This window comes from Paramisgurnus dabryanus, chromosome 23, assembly GCF_030506205.2.
Source record: "Paramisgurnus dabryanus chromosome 23, PD_genome_1.1, whole genome shotgun sequence".
In the NCBI taxonomy this organism is placed as follows: Eukaryota; Metazoa; Chordata; class Actinopteri; order Cypriniformes; family Cobitidae; genus Paramisgurnus; species Paramisgurnus dabryanus.
Genome location: NC_133359.1, coordinates 27574407 through 27593655, shown reverse-complemented (window position 1 = coordinate 27593655; position 19249 = coordinate 27574407). Strand labels below are relative to the sequence as shown.

At 41.6% G+C, this 19249-nt stretch overlaps 1 protein-coding gene across 2 annotated transcripts in view; it reads right to left on the bottom strand.

Moving 5' to 3' along the window:
* Positions 1-617: 617 nt before the first annotated feature.
* LOC135780886 (anoctamin-9) overlaps positions 618-19249 on the bottom strand; it is a 44938-nt gene continuing 26306 nt past the window's right edge. Inside the window, exons 16-24 of one of the 2 annotated variants that reach the window (XM_065291180.2) lie at positions 18476-18533; positions 18274-18371; positions 16696-16892; positions 12429-12581; positions 12176-12323; positions 11965-12087; positions 2293-2386; positions 2079-2191; positions 618-1687 (exon numbers count right to left, since the gene is read on the bottom strand). In XM_065291180.2, the coding sequence (XP_065147252.1) occupies positions 1585-1687; positions 2079-2191; positions 2293-2386; positions 11965-12087; positions 12176-12323; positions 12429-12581; positions 16696-16892; positions 18274-18371; positions 18476-18533 (1087 nt within the window). In that variant the 3' untranslated portion in view covers positions 618-1584. The other variant, XM_073813269.1, reaches the window with a different exon arrangement.

The following is a 19249-nucleotide window of genomic DNA, read 5'->3' as shown; positions in this document are numbered from 1 at the left end:
TGTGACGTCATTTGCAACGAGCGGAACCGATAAGCGGAATCGTTAAGCAGGCATGCTTACGGTTCAAAGGAATTGATTCACAGGGAACTGGTTCTTAAGTAGAACCGGTTCTCGATTCCCATCCCTAATTATGAAGGTGGAAATGTTTTGAGAGACTCCTCCCCGAACTTCCAGCTGCCCTGTATGTTGCTTTCTCATTGGCTGTAGGTCATCGCCAATGTTATTGTCAGTCAAAACACATTTCACACGGAATGATTTTGAATCGCCGACCGGTCCAGATATTTAGCATGTCAATTATCTCACGGGTGTCGGCGACTCGTCGACGATTCTCTCAGAACGCGTCTTTTATCATTCACACTGTGTGATTGTCACTCGCGTGCACAAGCTTTGATTTGCCTGTGATTTCGGGCATTTGTCGGCGATTTCTCAAAACCTGTCGGCGAGTCAAAATCAGGGCTAAAATCGTGCAGTCTGAACTCGGCATTAGTCTCATTCATAGGTATTTCATACATGTTAAACGACAATAAAATGATACCATACAATGATTGTTGAATGTTTAATGTGGGTTTTAAATGAATTAGTGTCATGAATCACGAGGCTTAGAACCCATTTGCAGATGTTTTTTTAAACAAAACTTTATTGACAAAAACATGAAAGCTCAAGAGGGGGCAAAATAACAAACAAACTCAGCATAACAGAAAACATGATGACATGACAGACCATGGAGACAAAACAAATCAGCACAGGACAGCAAACACAAGGGCACTAAATAGGGGAAGAAATGATGAAGCTTTAGGGGTAAAACTCGACCAAAACCTTGTCCACCTTGAGTAGTTTTTTCTCTATATCTTTATTTATAGTAGAGACTTGAGGCTTTTTTAAATACAAAATTTACATCTATGCATACTATTTTGAGGGCACCAAACATGTTGGTGAAAGTTTTGAGTCCATTAGGGTTAGGATTTTTAGAAAGTTAGGGTTAGGTTAGAGCAGGGGTAGGCATGACGGTCCTTAAATAAATGGGAAGAAAAGTTGGGTTTAGGTTTAGGATAGGTAGGGTTGTACTTTAAAAACCACTGATTTAAGATTTTATTAACATTGAGGTTAGGTATGTGGGTTAGGTCAGTCCAGATCCAGAGGTTCCAGACCTGGTTGTGCACTGGCCATCCACCAACTGGCCACTCCGGGCATCCCAGCAGATATATCCCAGGGTCATCTGAGGTCTGCAGTCGTAGTTGCCAATGTTTTTGTTTTTTCAAGTTTAAATGCACAAACAACTTGCCAGCATATTCTGTGTCTGTACACTGAAAAATACGTCAACAGGTGACGTCAGCAGCATGCGCTGTAGTTTGCTCATGAACGCGCACTAAATCAAACCAGTTGTTGAATAATCATTCTTTTTGTATTCTTTGCGCACAAAAGTGTTCTCATCGCTTTATAATATTATTATTGAAAAATGGGACAAATAGAAGCCTTCCGGTTGTCATCAAAAACATCTCCAAAAAATGTGTTCTGAAAACAAGTCAAGGTTTAGAACGACACAGATTATCATTTTGGGGGTGAAACATCCCTTTAAGGTGTGGCTCACATACTATTGAGCTTGTTCGTTTTTCTCTGTTTAAATGTTCTTATATCATTATCATGTTCATTTTGTTTGGTGAAAGTGTCCTGGTGTGACCTTTGTGCTCTGAAAATAAGATGAAAACAGATATCAGAACAAACATAAAGGAAAAGTTTACTTTACCGAACACCCCCAAACCCTCACACTCAGTCCACATCTGTATGATTTTCCTCAACAGAAAATAAGAGTAGAAATACTGAAGTTTTAATATATTGATTTTGGGAGCTTGACCATAACAGTCCCAAATCACATTCATTATATGAAAAACACATTTTCATGAAAGAAAATTCATATAGATTTAGAAAAACATGATGACTGAAACAATAACAATAATAGCCTCATACACCTAAATAAGCATGTTGCTTTTTTAAATTTCGTTATTATTCTCTTAACAACAATTATAATTTTAAAATATGTTCACTGTGCATTTCCTGTTTCAGTAGCACTTGATACTGACCTCAGTTCTTCCTTCAACCGTTTGAGTTTATCATAGCGTCTTTCATTTCTCACATCCAGTGGTGGGTTTGGGACAAACCAGCTTGCTACACACTTAAAGATCACCACAACATGCTGCTCAGTAAGAAAGAGAGAGAAAGAGAGATATAAATCACTAAAATCCTATAATAAATGCATTGTAAATCTAATTTGTTCTCTTGTATATATTGACTTACCTCAAACAAAATGATGAAGACTAATCGTGCCGCCAGAATAACCCAAAACTGATTTGTTAAACTGTAGTCTTCGTTACTTCTATAGTCTCTATAGCTGAAGAGAAAAGAGTGAATAAATATATTACACACTACAGAGTGCAGAGCCAAGGGATTCATATACCAATTTTAAAGGGCAATCATTTTTATTAAGTTTCAGGGAATATTGGTTGGTGTGATGGACTACTCTTAGTCACTAGCCAGACTTTTGATTGTTTGTTACATGGTGCAGTGGTACAGTGCACCATGTAACAAGCGAGACATGGAATGGATTGTTTGTAACATGATATGAGACATAACAAGCGAGACATGGAATGGATTGCAATTGCAGAAGTTTATTTAAAACAAACAGGGCAGACAAATCGAGAACAGCAGGCAGAGAGTTGTCAATAAAACAGGCAGTAATCCAAAACCAAAGACACAGTCCAAACAGGCAAACAAGCAAAATGGTAGGCTAATCCAATAATCAGTAATCTAGAAAACAGGTATAACATGGAACAAGAAACATGAACAATGCCTTTGGGTATGCTCGGTATGCAGATAAAATGACAATACTTGACAACATGAAAATGGTAATGGGATGGCTTAAATATACAACAGGAAGTAGGATGTAGAGTGAGAGAATAGTGTCCATAGTCCTGATTGGGAGAGGGTGTCCCCTGGTGGTGGGATGAATCGAAACACTCACATTCATTACAGTACCCCTCCTCTAGAAACACCTTCCGGTGTAAGGGAAGCACATTATTTACAAGTCTCTGTGGTCATGACATGGATCTTGGTAGGGCAAAAAAATAAATAAAACAGACTGCTGTAATTTTCGGTGCACTTGACCTTGTTGGCGGCGTCCTTGGTGCACTCGGCCTCATTGGGGGCGACCATTTTGGCTATGGGTTGTGGCATGGTGGCAGCCATCTTGGCTCAGGAGACTTAGGTTTATGGGCTAATGCAATCTCTGAGGGAAGTAAGGAACAGAGAGCTGACCACCCACAACACAGAGCTGTTGCCACAGGAAGCATAACCATCATTAGACATAGCTCTGAAACCTCTGTGACTACTGGACTTGAAACCTTTGGATACCAGCCGCCTGCACAGACACTAGTGGAACATCCACCAGATTAGAAATTGGGGAGCGGTAGTGGATGGCTCCCAAATCAGGGGGCTGTCGGTAGAGCATCATCTCCTTTGGCATATAAATTACCTAGAGATGTTAGCCGTGTTTCGGGAACTGAAACACTTCCTCCCAGTCCTCAGATACCATCATGCCCTTTATGCAGACTGTGCATCAGATTCTCCTTTGGACCCAAGTGAAAATGTTATTGCTCAGAGTGATATATATTCCTGGAGCCCAGAACGTGGGAGCTGACATTCTATCAAGGCAGCAGCTGAGGCCAGGGGACTGGAGACTTGACCCCAAGGTGGTGGAGCAGATATGGGTGAGATACGGTTGAGCGAAAGTCGACCTATTTGCATCTGGAGAGACCATCCATTGTCCTCTATGGTTTTCTCTGACACATCTAGCCCTGCTCGATCTGGACGCCATGGTACAGACATGGCCGAGGCGACATCTGTATGCATTTCCCACAGTCACTCTGCTCCTGTGAGTTCTAGAGAGGGTAAGATAAGAAGGGATATCTCTCCTACTGATAGCCCCGTTTTGGCCAGCCTAAGTATGGCTTTCGGACCTCCGAGCCCTGTTGGCAGTTCAGCCTTGGGAGATTCCTCTAAGGAGGGACCTTCTAACACAAGCTGGGAAGGGGTCATATTTCACCCCCATCCAGAAATTTGGAAATTATGAGTCTGGCCGCTGAAGGGGATCAGTTATTGAACCAGGGTCTCACAATATAGTACATTGAGGATATGCAAAGGTACAAATTCCAAGGCATGTTAGCATTTCCAACTGACATATCTTTTCTTGGACTACAACGACACAAGGATTATAGGGGACAGTTTACTTCCTTGGCCTGTTGACGTGGACATTTTGGTCATTATCATAATTCCACCCGCTTCTGACATACAGCCTGTAAGGTATATTTTCATATTTAAAGGATTAACTAATGACTATTCAAACCATGATTCAAACGCAAGTGTTGTGCAGTACAGAGTAGTGCTTGTTGTTATATTAACTCCTGTTAATATTGCACTGGGAGCTAATCTTGCCACATTTCCAGCTGACGATAGAGGTATTCAGGCCAATCACAACATACTTAATGTATGGTATAATAATGTATGGTTTATAGAAAATTTGTTTTTTGAACCATAAACCATGTGGACACATTGAATTACACCAAATAGACAAAAATGACATTGTTTTTAGAAGTGTAATAGGCCAAGAACACATACTAAACATTTGATCACAAAATAAATGTACTGGATCTTGTAGAGTTGAGAAATTGCTGCAAAAAAACCCTTAAAACCATTTTATCCACTCATCCAAAAACAATATATTGATTTAATATTTGTAAGATACTTTTTGTTGTGTAAAGGCAATATGCAGTAGGGGAGTGTCAATGGTTAGAAATATTGATGAGATTCACACCTGAAAACATAAATACCCAACCCCCTATTGGCTCAATGAGGAATGTTGTGCAAGAAGAATATATTGGGGGAGACTTAAAGAAAAAATGTTTTGCTTGTAGTTTAATAACAAAATAGTGTAAAATAACAGCAAAATCTAAATAATAATATCAAATGTACATTTTGTACACAAGCAGTTTATCAGACAACTTTCAGTTTGGAAAACAGTTACTAAAGATACAAGTGAACATCACATGTCTGACATTTCCAAAGTCTTTATCTATGCAATGCGAAGAAACTGATACACAACAGAGCTCTGCAATGTGCTGTTAAATGTTACATAAACTTCATGTGATTCATGTTACCATATAACTTTTAATGTACAAAGCGTGTAGGTATGTCTTTACACTTCATGGTTTTCTGCTGTGTACAGTGTAGTACTGTAAAAGCTGAGAGGGATGCAGACCTGTAAGAAAGTTATAAACAGCTATTAACATATATTGTCCACAGAAGTACAACATAACCCTACATACATAACTGATTGGCAAATAATCACTGATAACACTAAATTCAGATGAACATAAATACAATTCAGAACATCTCCTGAGATGAACATCTGCAGTGATTAGTTATATAAAAAGCAGTTCCCTTTCAGTCGGTTCCCTGATCTGGATGCAGCAAATACATTAACCCTCGTAACGGTCACGATCGCTGTGTCTCGTGCTTGGGCTTGAACCATGCCAAGGCAGCGTTTCGTGTGGGATCATGTTCCATCTGCGAGAACATGTCTCTTGTGGATCTGTGCAGCCAGGTGGCATTTCTCCGGGATGCTCGCCAGCCTCCGTTGCCCACCGCCGCAAAGAAAGTGGCTGTTAAGCTCCGAGAGGACGACCTGTACTTAACAGTGCTAATTAAGTCTGCTAGCTCAACTAGTAGCTCTCAGCGCCCTGATCCGCATCCTGAGTTGCCAATGGAGATAGGGAGTGCGTATTCTACATCACTCTCTGAATCTGCCGGTCCTCCCAAGGACCTGTCATCTGCCATAGCATCGGAGGGGGGCCTGTCTGTCTCGGATGTCGACTCGTATCCTCTTACACCTTCCGGAAAAGTTGCGGAGCGATTGGACACCTCCTCCACCTCTCGAGCCATCTCGTTTGGATGACTGGTATTTTGGGTCCGCCAAAACAGAGCATTCGCAACCTCCAGTCCCCTTCTTCCCCGAGCTGCACGATGAGTTGACCAGGTAGTGGAAAACTCCATTCACATCCCAGACTCCACCATTTCAGCCATCACCCCTCACCTCCCTCGACGGTGTGGCGGCTAAGGGCTACTTCGGCATCCTGACTGTGGAGTGGCCGGTTGCGATGCAGCTGTGTCCGGCCGGTGTGGCTGCCACCTGGAGGGACCGACAAACCCTTCCCTCACGAGCCTGTAGACACTCTTCGTCTCTAACGGAGTGTGCTTACAGAGCCTGTGGGGCGGCTGCTTCTGTCCTGCACGCTATGGCCTTGCTTCAGGCACTGAGAACCTGCACGAGGGAGGTCACGATTCGGCAGCCTTTCAAGAATTACGTGCGGCTTCGGACCTAGCGCTACGAGCGACCAAGGTTACCACACGCGCCGTTGGACGTGCGATGTCCACTCTGGTAGTCCAAGAGCGCCATCTGTGGCTGTGTCTGACCGACATGCTGGAGCAGGACAAGGTGAAACTTCTCAATGCTCCGGTGTCCCAGGCCGGCCTCTTCGGCGAGACCGTCGAGACCTTTGCTCAGCAGTTTCTTGGCCGCTCAAAAGAGCAGACTAAGGCCATTGCTCACATCATGCCGCGTCGCAGCAAAGCTACACCTGGTCCATCGGCACCGGCCCCTCAGTCTGCCTCTCGCAGATGGCGCCCTGCGGCAGCCGCCCCCGTTCCTCCCTGGGCCCCTTCTTCACAAAGAAGAGGAACCGGTCGTCAGCACACTGCTCAGCACACACAAAAGGAAGAAAAGGAAAGGTCAAGCCGTTAATTCCTCTCGTCCGGTGTCTACGGGCATGGGAAGAGCTTCCCAGCCCGTCTACTGGCTTTTACTCACGATCCATCTCGGTTATGCGATTCAGTTCGCCCGGTGCTCACCCAAATTTGCGGGCATTCGCTTCCCTACGGTGAAAGATTCAGATGGGCACATACTCCGTAGGGAACCTCAAGCACACGTACTCACATAGATCGTGTGCTTCAACACCTCGCCTGTCTCGGTCTTCAGGTCAACTGGGCTGCTCCATAAGAGACCGCTTCAGCCTTGGCTTCACGACCGAGTCCAGAGGAGAGCGTGGCTCACCGGCTCGCACCAGATATTAATTACTCCATCCTGCCATCTCAAATTCGCCCCGTCGTTAGACCCGTTATTTCTCAGGGCAGGTGTTCCACTGAGACAGGTCTCCAGGCATCCCATTGTAAGCACGGATGCCTCCAACACGGGGTGGGGGGCCACATATGACGGGCTTGCAGCCTCGGGGGTTTGGACATCACCCCAGTTGAACTGGCACATAAACTGCCTCGAGTTGTGGGCTGTATTCCTTGCTCTCGTCCGCTTCAGCAATGAGCTCCAGGGCAAAGATGTATTAGTTTGCAACTGACAATAATTGCGACTGTTGCGTATATCAATCCCCAAGGCGGTCTGAACTCTTGGTGTGGATGCATTGGCGCACAGATGGCCACAGGGGATGCGCAAATACACGTTCCCCCCAGTGAGCCTTATCGCACAGACGTTGTGCAAAGTCAGGGAGGAAGAGGAGAGCATTCTGTTAGTTGCACCGTACTGGACAACCAGGAATTGGTTTCCAGAACTCATGCTCCTCGCGACAGCCCCTCCCTGGAAGATTCTCCTGAGGAAGGACCTTCTTTCTCAAGAAGGGGGCACATTATGGCACCCTCGTTCTGATCTCTGGAACCTCCACGTATGGTCACTGGACGGGACGAGGAGGTTCTAAGTGATTTACTGCAAGCGGTATCTAACACTATTTTTGCTGCATGAGCGCCATCTACAAAACAGGCTTACGCCCTTAAATGGAACCTGTTTGTTGACTGGTGTACTTCTCAACGAGAAGACCCTCGAGAATGCCCCATCAGAGTCGTGTTGTTATATCTCCAGCACCGTCTAGAGAAAAGGCTGTCACCCTCTACTATTAAAGTAGATATTGTGGCAATATTTGCTCACCACATGCCGATAGACGGTAGATCAGTGGGTCAGCACGATCTGGTCATTAAGTTTTTAAGAGGTGCTGGAAGGCTGAATCCTTCGCACCCTCCCTCTATTCCTCCTTGGGACCTGTCCGTGGTGCTGAAAGCCTTACAGGATGCCCCATTTGAGCCTCTTTCTCTTTCTTATGATGAAAACTCTTCTCGCATTGGCTTTTGTCAAAAGGATAGGGGACCTTCATGCATTTTCTGTCAACGATTCTTGCCTTCAGTTTGGACCTGCTGAATCCAGCGTAACTCTGAGACCAAGGTCCAGGTACGTACCTTAAGTTCTTACCACTCCGTTTAAAGATCAGGTGGTGAACTTGGAGGAGGCAGACCCAAGCTTTGTTATGTCCTGTTTGTGCACTACGTGTGTATGTAGATCGAACTTAAGAGCAGCTCTTTGTCTGTTACGGTGGTCAGCAGAAAGGGAAAGCTGTCACCAAGCAGAGGATTTCCCATTAGATGGTGGACACTATTACCCTTGCTTATGAAAAGCAGGGTGTTCCTTGCCCGTTTAATCTGCGTGCACATTCTACGAGAAGTGTGGCATCATCTTGGGCATTGGCTCGTGGTTCCTCGCTAACAGACATTTATAGAGCTGCTGGTTGGCCGACACCAAATACGTTCACTAGATTCTATAGCATTCTTATCAAGCAGGTATCCTCTCGGGTTCTTTCTTCAAACCAGTGAGAACACCGAAGGGAATCCCTTCTAAAATCTGTGTTTGGCTAGGCCCCCGTATAGCGCGCCCTTGAGGTTCCCTATGCGTGTATTTTCCGTGGAGCTAATCTACCATGTTATTCCCTTGGGAGAGCTCGTTCTGCGTCTCTCTATGTTTATATTTAGAGTTTTACGATTGACCTATGGGCCGTCAGGGCCACCCAGTGTTATCTTTCTAGGGTTGGCTCTGCAGCGTTTCCTGGCTCCGCCCAGGCAGGATTCGCTTCCCAATTTTGCTAGTCACTATTGTGGGTTAAGGAACTATTAGTGTCAGGCCTCTCTGCAGTAAAGCCCAGGTTCTGTCTCTTAACATGTAAGTCCAAAGGTTTTTTGCAGGCACTGGAAGGGTCAGCTTCAGTGACGTTTTGGTAGGGATTTCCAATTCGTCGGTCACAACATGACGTGGTAGTGACCGACTGAAAGGGAACGTCTCGGTTACGTATGTAACTCTCGTTCCCTGAAGTAAGGGCACTTACATGGTTTCTGTCAGAAAGACCATTCAAATACATTGCCAATGTCAGGGGACGGCGATGTCACGTCCCGTCGCCACAGTTTGCTGTTCCATTGCTGATACCGGCCGGGCACTGTTGCTCGGCTTTCTCAGCGAAAATAAGCTGATTTGATTACTGCACCTGCCTCTCGTTAAATACCCGAGCCACGGGGCGACGCCAGCAGATGCAAATATCTGCATGCCAAGTTCATTGGCGTTTTAAATAGTTTCTCGAAGCAGATAGATTACCGCGAAGCGGTTCCCAACTTGTCGGTCATGACGTGACGTCTCCGTTCCCTTCCTTCAGGGAACAAGGGTTACATACATAACCGAGACGTTTTCAGATGACCATCAATGGTCTGTCTAACTTGTGTTCTTAATAATGTATGAATAAATGTGTTTCTGTAAGAGCGTAAGTGCAAATAAACTGTTTAAAAACAGGTCATGCACAGTGTCATGTCACTTGCATGTAAACAATAGCGCAATGTAATCTTGGAATTATTACAGCACACAGTTAAAATATACTGCAGTACAACATTTAAAAGTCAACTAACTAAAAGCTGCCCTCAAAGACAGCAATAAATGTGAGCATAAATGTGAGTAAATTACTTACTTGTCAGTAACCATATCCTCCACTGGATGCAGTCGCTCTTCAAAATGCACATTGAGTTCCTATTCTTTTCTGAGGTAAAGATAAACTCTTCCTCACTGTCCAGACATAACTGAAGATCTTCATCACGTGTAATGTTTATCATACAAACACGCAGTTAAGTCTTTAGGCAAGGCAAGGCAAGGCAAGGCAAGTTTATTTGTATAGCACATTTCATACACAGAGGTCATTCAAAGTGCTTTACACAGAAATGAGAAAACAATATATAAAAAAGAAAAAGAAATTGTAAAATAAGATTTACACGATAAGATCACAATAAAGACAAAGTTACATGAGAATTTAAAATAACAATTAAAGAAAATAAATGTGATTTTAATAAAACAGTTTAAAATGTTAAAAAGAATAAAACAGGAGTAAAGTGACTTGAGTTAAAGGTGCAGTCAGTGTGAAGCAGCACAGTGCTCATTCAGTAAATGCAGAGTTAAACAGATGTGTTTTTAATCTAGATTTAAAAGTGTTTACTGTTGAAGCACATCTGATCTCTTCTGGAAGTTGATTCCAGCTAGAGGTGGCATAAAAGCTAAATGCTGACGCACCTTGTTTTGAGTGAACCCTTGGTATTTCTAACTGACCTGATCCTAATGATCTGAGTAATCTGTTAGGGTTATATTCAGTTAGCATATTTGTCATGTATTTGGGTCCTAAGCCATGAAGTGATTTATAAACGAGTAACAATACTTTAAAGTCTATTCTAAATGTAACAGGAAGCCAGTGTAAGGACCTGAGGACTGGAGTGATGTGCTCAGATTTTTTGGTTCTGGTCAGAATTCTGGCAGCAGCGTTCTGTATGAGCTGCAGCTGTCTAATGGTCTTTTTGGGGATCCCAGTAAGGAGTCCATTGCAGTAATCCACCCTGCTGGTGATGAAAGCATGAACAAGTTTCTCTAAGTCCTGTCTTGAGACAAAACATCTAATTCTGGCAATATTTCTGAGATGGTAGTAAGCTGATTTGCTTATCGCTTTCACGTGACTACTGAAATTAAGGTCAGACTCTAAAATTACACCAAGATTTCTGACTTTATTTTGTGTCTTTAGACCCCTAGAGTCAAGGTATGTGTTAACTTTGAGAGTTTCATCTTTATTTCCAAATACAATGACTTCGGTTTTGTCTTTGTTTAACTGGAGGAAGTTTTAAATCTGATAAAACGTTATTCTTTGTTTGTCATTGTTTGTACATGTTAATGACATTTGGATAGGTTGCCTAGTCATTTGAGATAATGAGGTCATACAGCAGAAACTACTCAGGTTAGGGTTCTGGTTGGGATCTAACTGTTGTTTTAGAGGGAGTTTTATTAGGTTACGTCTCACAGAGATAGGGAACAAGACACTGCATCTCATTGCCATAACTCCTTATATCAGTGGCACTTGCTTTATTAGAAGCTAGTATGCTTTGTTTGACCTCTATATTTATACCTTCCGGCTCTGCCGTCATGCGTGACATCATCTTCCGGCGCTATAAACAATAGTTCAACACATTATTCAGATGCGTGCACACTGATCGTATTCCCCATAGTGTCATTTCATGACGCAGTGTTGAGTTCCTTATCTGAGGGAACAGAGGTTATAGACGTCCCTGCTGAAAAAAAACATCATCAAACCAGCATGGACCAGCATGGGAATTCTGCTGGTCTATGCTGGTTTGATGCTGGTTTAGCTGGTGGTCACCAGCATACCAGCACCAAAACACAACATATGCTGGTCTGGCTGGTATGACCAGCATGTGATGCTAGTGCTAATGCTGGTTTGGTGCTGGTTTAGCTGGTGCTGATGCTGGTTTAGCTGGCGTTCACTAGCAAACCAGCACCAAAACACAACAAATGCTGGTCTTGCTTGTATGCTGTTTTTTTCAGCAGGGGTAACTAAAACTTTTATTTGACACGAGGGGTTACCAGCAATATTTTGCTGTCTTTTTTGCTGTTGTTCCTTATTTTGTTCCAAAAAGCTACAGCATTATGCTAGGAAAGTCACCATCTAATCTTAAAACCTAAAATAATAACAGAAAACAAAAATATCAAGTTACCTGCAGTGTGTGACAATTTTGCCGCTGTTAGTGATCATCTGATTAAATAAGAAATCTTTACGGACACTCTCATCTTTTATACTGGCTGTGGACAGTGTGTTGTTTATGTATCCAACCATGCAGCTAAGAAAAAGACAAAAAATTGAAAGACACACTGCTGTTGTTGAAATTTTTGTTGATGCAGGTGGAAAAAACACCAAATACTACTTACTCAATGCCTGTAGTATTGCTGATGGCACAAGGCCCGTAGTAGTACTGGTAAACCAGGCGTGGAATAAAATCTGAAGATATACCAATGACCAGTCCATTAGCAATGACGGCAAGAACACCAATGGCCTCAAGCACATCTGTCCAGACACCTGAAATGAGTACAGATATGACTGTGTTAAGCAGTGAATGCACCTGTGCTCTCCCTTTGATCAAATATTAGCTATAAATATAAATATACATGGTGTCAACCTTACCAATATCATTTGCCTTTGTTGGCACTAGTCTGCGTTCAAGACTGACCATCTTAATAGCATCCAGTCGAATCTCAATGATGTTATTTAGAAGTGCCAACAATGGAGCCAAAGGAAATGCTGCCACAAATATAGTGGTGAAACTAAACTGTATGACTAGGGAGATATAAAGAAGAAACTCTTTAGAAAATCCAGTCCACAATTAGATTTAAGTGTCTTGCCTGTAAAAAAAAATTATTAATGTTTTTGCACATTTACTAAGGTCTGGGAGTACAAAGAGAGTGTGCTTTAAAATAGCCAAATACCCAAAATATGAGCAATAGTATACTAAAACAGTAACTAAATGCAAGTTCCAACAGGTGTTATTATATATAGATTGTATATTGGCTTTGGCTGAATATTTAACAGTACATTCTGAAAGTATTTAAACCCCCTTCACTGTTTTTAATGTTTTGTGATGTTGCATCCTGATACTACTGTACAATCGTTTAAATAATTTTTTATTCTCATTAAAGCTCCACTGTGTACTTTCTTGAGTTAATTCTTAGCAAAAACCCATGTTTTCTTTCAAAAGTATGTACTCATTCATGTGTAATTACTTCCACCCCACTAATCAAAGTATTCTCGTAAGTGTAGAATCTGCTATTTAAAATGCATTCCGTCGAATCGCTCTCTGGCTGAATCCATGTTGTGCCTCCATCTTTAAAATACATTCGCCGACGAGGGACATTCCTGATATTCAAGCTTAGCCTTTCGCGCTTTCAGACTACACTCACGCTGGTCGCTAGCTGAAGCCTCCCGAGGTTGCATGTGTAGGCGGTATACGTCATCAAGACGGTCTTATTTCAGAATATTAACAATTATAAAGCTGACAATTATTCTTAGTTAATTGTAAATTAATGTAATATGATTATGACTTGTGAATGTCATGCTCAGTTAATTTAAATAAACAAGGCTTGATGACGTATGCAGCCTGCGACCTGCGTAGCTGAATCCTTCGGATTTTACAACAACCGCACACCGTGATGAACCTGCAATCTAATGCTTTGATTTGAAAGCCTGTTGAAGACATATACTCGAGGACATTAAAACAAGTCGCCAAGGAAGCGAAACGGGGATTTTAAACGACAACGTGACAGGAAAAACATCAAGACCAAAGTCACTATTGGAGTTAGTTTTCCAAGATGGGGCTCAAGGGACACTGAAGTTGCACTTTCTATATTCTCCACAGGTAATTCAGCATATTCGTTTACATCTATACAGTCCATGTTGTAAACTTGAAGTTTTATAGTTCCTTAGCTAACTATAGCATGGTTATGCAGTTAGTGTAAACATGCATGTGGTTTAATGTGTTCGAACAGCCACACGCCATCTCTCCGCCCATTTATGTAATCTGAGGTACTGAGATAAATGTTTTTCATCTTTTCTGACCTCTAGCACAAACACACAGTGACAGCCCTATTTTTAGCCTTTCATTGATAAAACGCTGCTGATCTGCGCATCTTTCGTTTCATTTTACAAGCGTGTGAAAGTTGAGCGATCTTATTTCACTAATATCAGAGAAAGCTCTTACATATACACGGACATGTGACATGTTTACTTAAAACATAAGCATTGGACTCTGACATAATATTATTTCGCGTCCATTTAAACCCGTCATTAATCCAGCTCATGATTAAATGACAGGAGAGGGACTCGTCCACAGACCATCTCCTCAGTATTCTGGAGAGAAGCGGTTGAAAATGGACAAAAAGAGACGAATTAAAACACCAAGTGTAAACGTGATGTGTCTCTCTCGTCCACTTGTGATCCAATCGACGAAAACACATCTTAATACCAAGTTTAACAGCCCCTGTGATATTTTTCCTCGCGTCGATGAAAAAGGAGTGTCTAAGCTACGTTTATGGTTGCTTTTTGTATGTGATTTTAAGTGGACATATCATGACAATCAGACTTTTTCCATGTTAAACATAAATCTGTGTGCTTTGATGGATCCCAGCAAAGGACATTGCAAATTGTTAATTTTTTTCATTGCTTTTGCTTTGTAGCTACTAGAAGCCATGTTTACCTTGGCATGACAGGGCCGGGCCACCGTACGAGTTAAAACGCATTCCAAATGGTGGGGGCTAGAAAGTAATATTCAGTTGGTTGTCATATAGACTTTCACCGCTAGATGGGAGTAGATCTTACACAGTGGAGCTTTAATTTACACTTAGTACCCCATAATTGTGTAAGACCCATACCAGCACCTGACCAAAGGGTACCTCTCCCTAATAAAACAGCATGGGTGCCGAGACCAAAGAGGAACGCTCTATGTAAGAGCATACAATACTGTGGGCTTCCCAACGAGCAACATTTTTAAATATCACATCTTAATGCAGATTGCAAATCCGTGGCCATATCCCTGCCCCTCTCTCCCCCTACTTCCCTAGAACAGGAAATCCAGAAACTCACCAAAGGACTGTATATTCCAAAGGCCACATTCAACATGCACAAAGGGTCTAAAGCCCGGGGTACACTGCACGATTATTGGCTGTCCCTGACGAAAGATTGCCATCGTGAAACAATCGCCGCGATTTCTGTTATCGTGGCTCTTCATCGGTGGTCCTATGTCGTACAGTGAGAGAGGTTCAAAGACGCCCGTTTCCCTGGTCTTGCGTCGATGATCGGCCAGAAAATGACCTTGACTGGAAATCATCCATCATTAATGCTCTAGAACAGGGGTGGGCATGTCCTGCAAAGTTAAGTTCCAACCCTAATCAAACACACCTAAATCCCATTTCCAAGTTATCATTCAGTCTTTGAATAGATTTTTTAGATGTGTTCGATTAGGGTTGAAGCTAAACTTTGCAGGACAGTGGCCCTCCATGCCCACCCCCCCCCCCCCCTCTAGAAGGATTTCACTTACCCCTAGAGAGGAGCTTGATCTTCTGACAAGGTTCACTAGGACAAAAGTCTTTAGGACAAGAAAAAAAAGTGTTCATGTTGCTGATCCAACAGCTGGCTGTAGAATGGCATGGCCATGTCTTGAGCAAAGATTTGGGAGTGCGGAGATAATTTAGAATATGCTTTTTGATAAGCTGGACTGTTTCCATAAAATCAGCAACAACGAACCCCAAAAATTAAGAGAACTCAGAGATCTGCTCAAGCAGGTGAAGTCAGCAAAGCTTGAAGGCTACTTACCAGGGCTCTCTTTCCTAGACACATATTGTGTCTACTCGGACTGCAGAGTCAGAAAACTGGAACTGAAAATCACTAGCAGTCGTACTGCAAAAAGGTTATTGCAACCTATTAAGCGGCAGTGGCTCAGTGGTTCATGTAGGTTGTCTACAAATCGTACGGTTGGTGGTTCAATCCCCAGCTCTACCTAGCCAAGTGTTGAAGTGTCCTTGAGCAGGACATCTAACCCCAGTGGCTCCTGACAAGCTGGATGGTGCCTTGCATGGCTGACACCGCCGTCGGAGTATGAATGAGTGGGTGAATGTGGGTCAAATACTGGTAAAGCGCTTTGGACGGCCATGGGTCTGTGAAAGCGTTATATAAATGCAATTCCCCTTTCTCACTTCATCTGTTTCTGGTCGTTTCTTATAATGTGAATGTACCTTTACAGAGGTGATCTTGCTTAAGTCTTAAATTACTCTGTGAATATATTTTCATTAGTTGAGAGTGGTAGTTAATACCAGATGGTGAGTATTATGCCACGTCTAACATTTCCCCTTTCTTGCCTCTGGAGGGCATTGTTGGCCATAAGTTAATGTAAACCAGATTGATAAAACTTTGTTATTGCTCAAGCTCACAAAGCACAGCAGCCATTTCGCAGCAGAGAATTTTACCTGTTAACATTCAATTAAGTTTATTCCTGGGAGAAGCTTTGCTTGTAAGTTTATAATTTATATGTGTCATTTTAGAAACTTTTTATCTTGTTTAAATTTGCAAATATTCGAAGCATGTTAATGACTTCACAAGCTTTCTGCGCACATTCAGAAGATGTTAATGTAAACATTGCATAACAAGTTTGGGTATTTGTTTATTTATATTTAAGTTAGCATTTTTGTATTTATTTAGCAGTTTCACAAAGAATGTAACAGAGATACATGTTTGTACTGGAGGAAAGAGAAAATGTACTTAATTCGTGTGGTAATTAAATTATTTTCGTCAGTTTAAAATGTTTGTATATGCATGCCCAGCAAATATGCATTCAGAGGATAGAATTTTTTTTATCTTTGTGTTAATTATTATTGTACAGGAAAAAATAAATTGTGATTATTACCCATTTCCAAGAACTCGTTAAAGAGGCTGAAACAATCTGTTTCATGGAGTCCGTAGTTCCTGTAAAGGTTTTCAAGGTTGCAGTTGTCACACAGTTCAGATCCTACTACTGCATGCATACACTCCTTTTTATAGCATTTAAAACAACGTCTCTTCAGCTTCTGAGTTTCTTTTCTTTTTAACCAGCCTCTAAACCAGCTATAGAAAGAAGATACAAACAGACATTAAATACATGTTATACAAAGTTTAAGACAGAGTAACAAATACTTTTCAATTTTCTGTTGGTACTTTATTTTAAGGAAACCCATAATGACTGACCCTATATTTAATGGGCCATATATTAAACATAAAGTAAACCAAATTAAATACTTCTACTTGGTTTTATATTTATTTCAGTATATATATATATATATATATATATATATATATATATATATATATATATCACATTTATTTCAGCCTGCAAGCTTTCAGCTTAATTTCACTGAGTTAAAACATTTTGGGCCAGAATTACGAAATGGGGCAAATTAGCACAAGGGCGCAATTCCAAAAGAGTGTTGATGGGAGTGGTACTATCTGCAGGTTATTTACTAAAAATGCAAAAATTTAATAACACAGACGATAACAACAAACAACAACAGCTGATTTCCATAATGACCAACGCAATCTACTAATAGCAGCGCAAATTAATTCAGGGTCGCAAATAAGTAGAACTGATGCTCCTGTAGGTGATCTACTAATGCCTAATGCCTGAGTTCAGCACCACTGACTTGAGGTCTACACGGGTCCAAAAATTCGTACCCGAACCCGAAGAGACCCGTAAATGTGCTACACTGAACGAACCAAACCCGTCTATTATTTTGAAAGTTGGACCCGGAACCGTCGTGGACCCGTCAATTATTTAAAAGCTGAACCCGAACCCGTCAGGGCACATACAGACCTGACTGGATCCGATCGGCAAATATTTTTAAGCTAAATGCTATTAATAAGCAATAAACAAGTAATGAAAATGACCTTGTATATAGCCTTCTTCCTTTCTTGTACCTGATTGTGATGTACATCCTCCATGCCAACAAGGTTCCATCCATGTTATTCCTCTCTCTTGCTGATTGAAATGCTTAATCCACTCATTATTCCAGCTTTAAAAGTCCACTTACAGTCACGGTGATAATTAACACAGTTTTGTATTTTTTGTTTCTCGTGTCAACTTGCATAATAATTTAGGCTGTTTGCCCATTTGGATTATAATAACGATTGGTCATTCAGTGCCATGGCTGCTGACGTTAGCTTTAATGTGCTGTACTGTTTAAATATCATGGCTTTGCAAATAATAGTTTTGAATAATATGTTCCTCTGTCATTACAAATAAACTCTTATGTGTGGAATTATTTAACACCAAAATGATGGTTTGTGCTGGCGGTAGCTGTTAGTAAATCTGGCCCACCAGGAAAATCAAATTATGAAAAGAAAACAAGCAACTGAGTGTCTTGTAAAATATAAAACTAGTTCTTGAAGCACAATCTTAATGACTGAGAGCAGTTTTACAAATCAAGTGATGAAAAAAGAAATATCCACTTACGGGCCAGAATATTCAAAGATGTTGTTGAAGGTCTGCTTAAGCACCATGATAATAGACATTTGAATGAACAAATCTGTCAGACAGCCACTTGGATGACACTAAATTAAAAAGGGGTGAAATATATATTTAAAAACATCAGCAAAACAGAATGTAATAGTGTGTTTATTTACTGCATCCTGAAGAGGAAATGATCCTTTCTCACCTCCTCCAATCTCCACCTGCCAGATATCCTTACATATCCTCCAGGGTGACCATTAATCCTACAACAACAATTATGCCTCAGTATTACATTTATTTACATTTAACTAAAGGTAATGCCCGTTTCACACATTACAAGGCGGTTTTCCGGACAGGGATTAGACTAGTCCTAGACTAAAAGAAAGAGCTGTCCAAACTGAAAACAACTTGCACTGACATATCTTAAAAAATATCAGTGCCTTTTGTTTTGCCTCAAAATGCACACAAGTAATGGTTTTAGTAAGGGATGTTTGTTAAAACTATTATATTTCCTCATTAACCTAAGGTCTAGTCCTGGCTTAAGCTAATCCCTGTCCGGGAAACCACCTCTACATGCCACATGCATTTTATCAGCATACTCTTTGGAATTAAACCCATGACCTTTGGACTACTAACACAGTGCTTGCCAGTTGAGCTACAGGAACATATACCAACAAAATGATCTAGAAATACCAGTCTTGGCAAGTATTCTCATAAAAATGTCAGTTATGTCTTAAAGGCGGGGTGCGTGATTTTTGAGTCGGGACAACTACCAAAACACACCTGTAGCAAATCAGCAGTAAGGGGCGTGTCTACTAACCAACATCGTTGCCTGGGTTGCATATGTGTGGGGCGGGTCTATCAAAAGAAGGTCCAGATTGTATTAGGGTAGGGGCGTGTTTGTTTAGGTGATTTCAAATATCAACGTTGTCTTTTAGAGATCATGCACCCCACCTTTAAGTGAATGTAAACAGTTAAG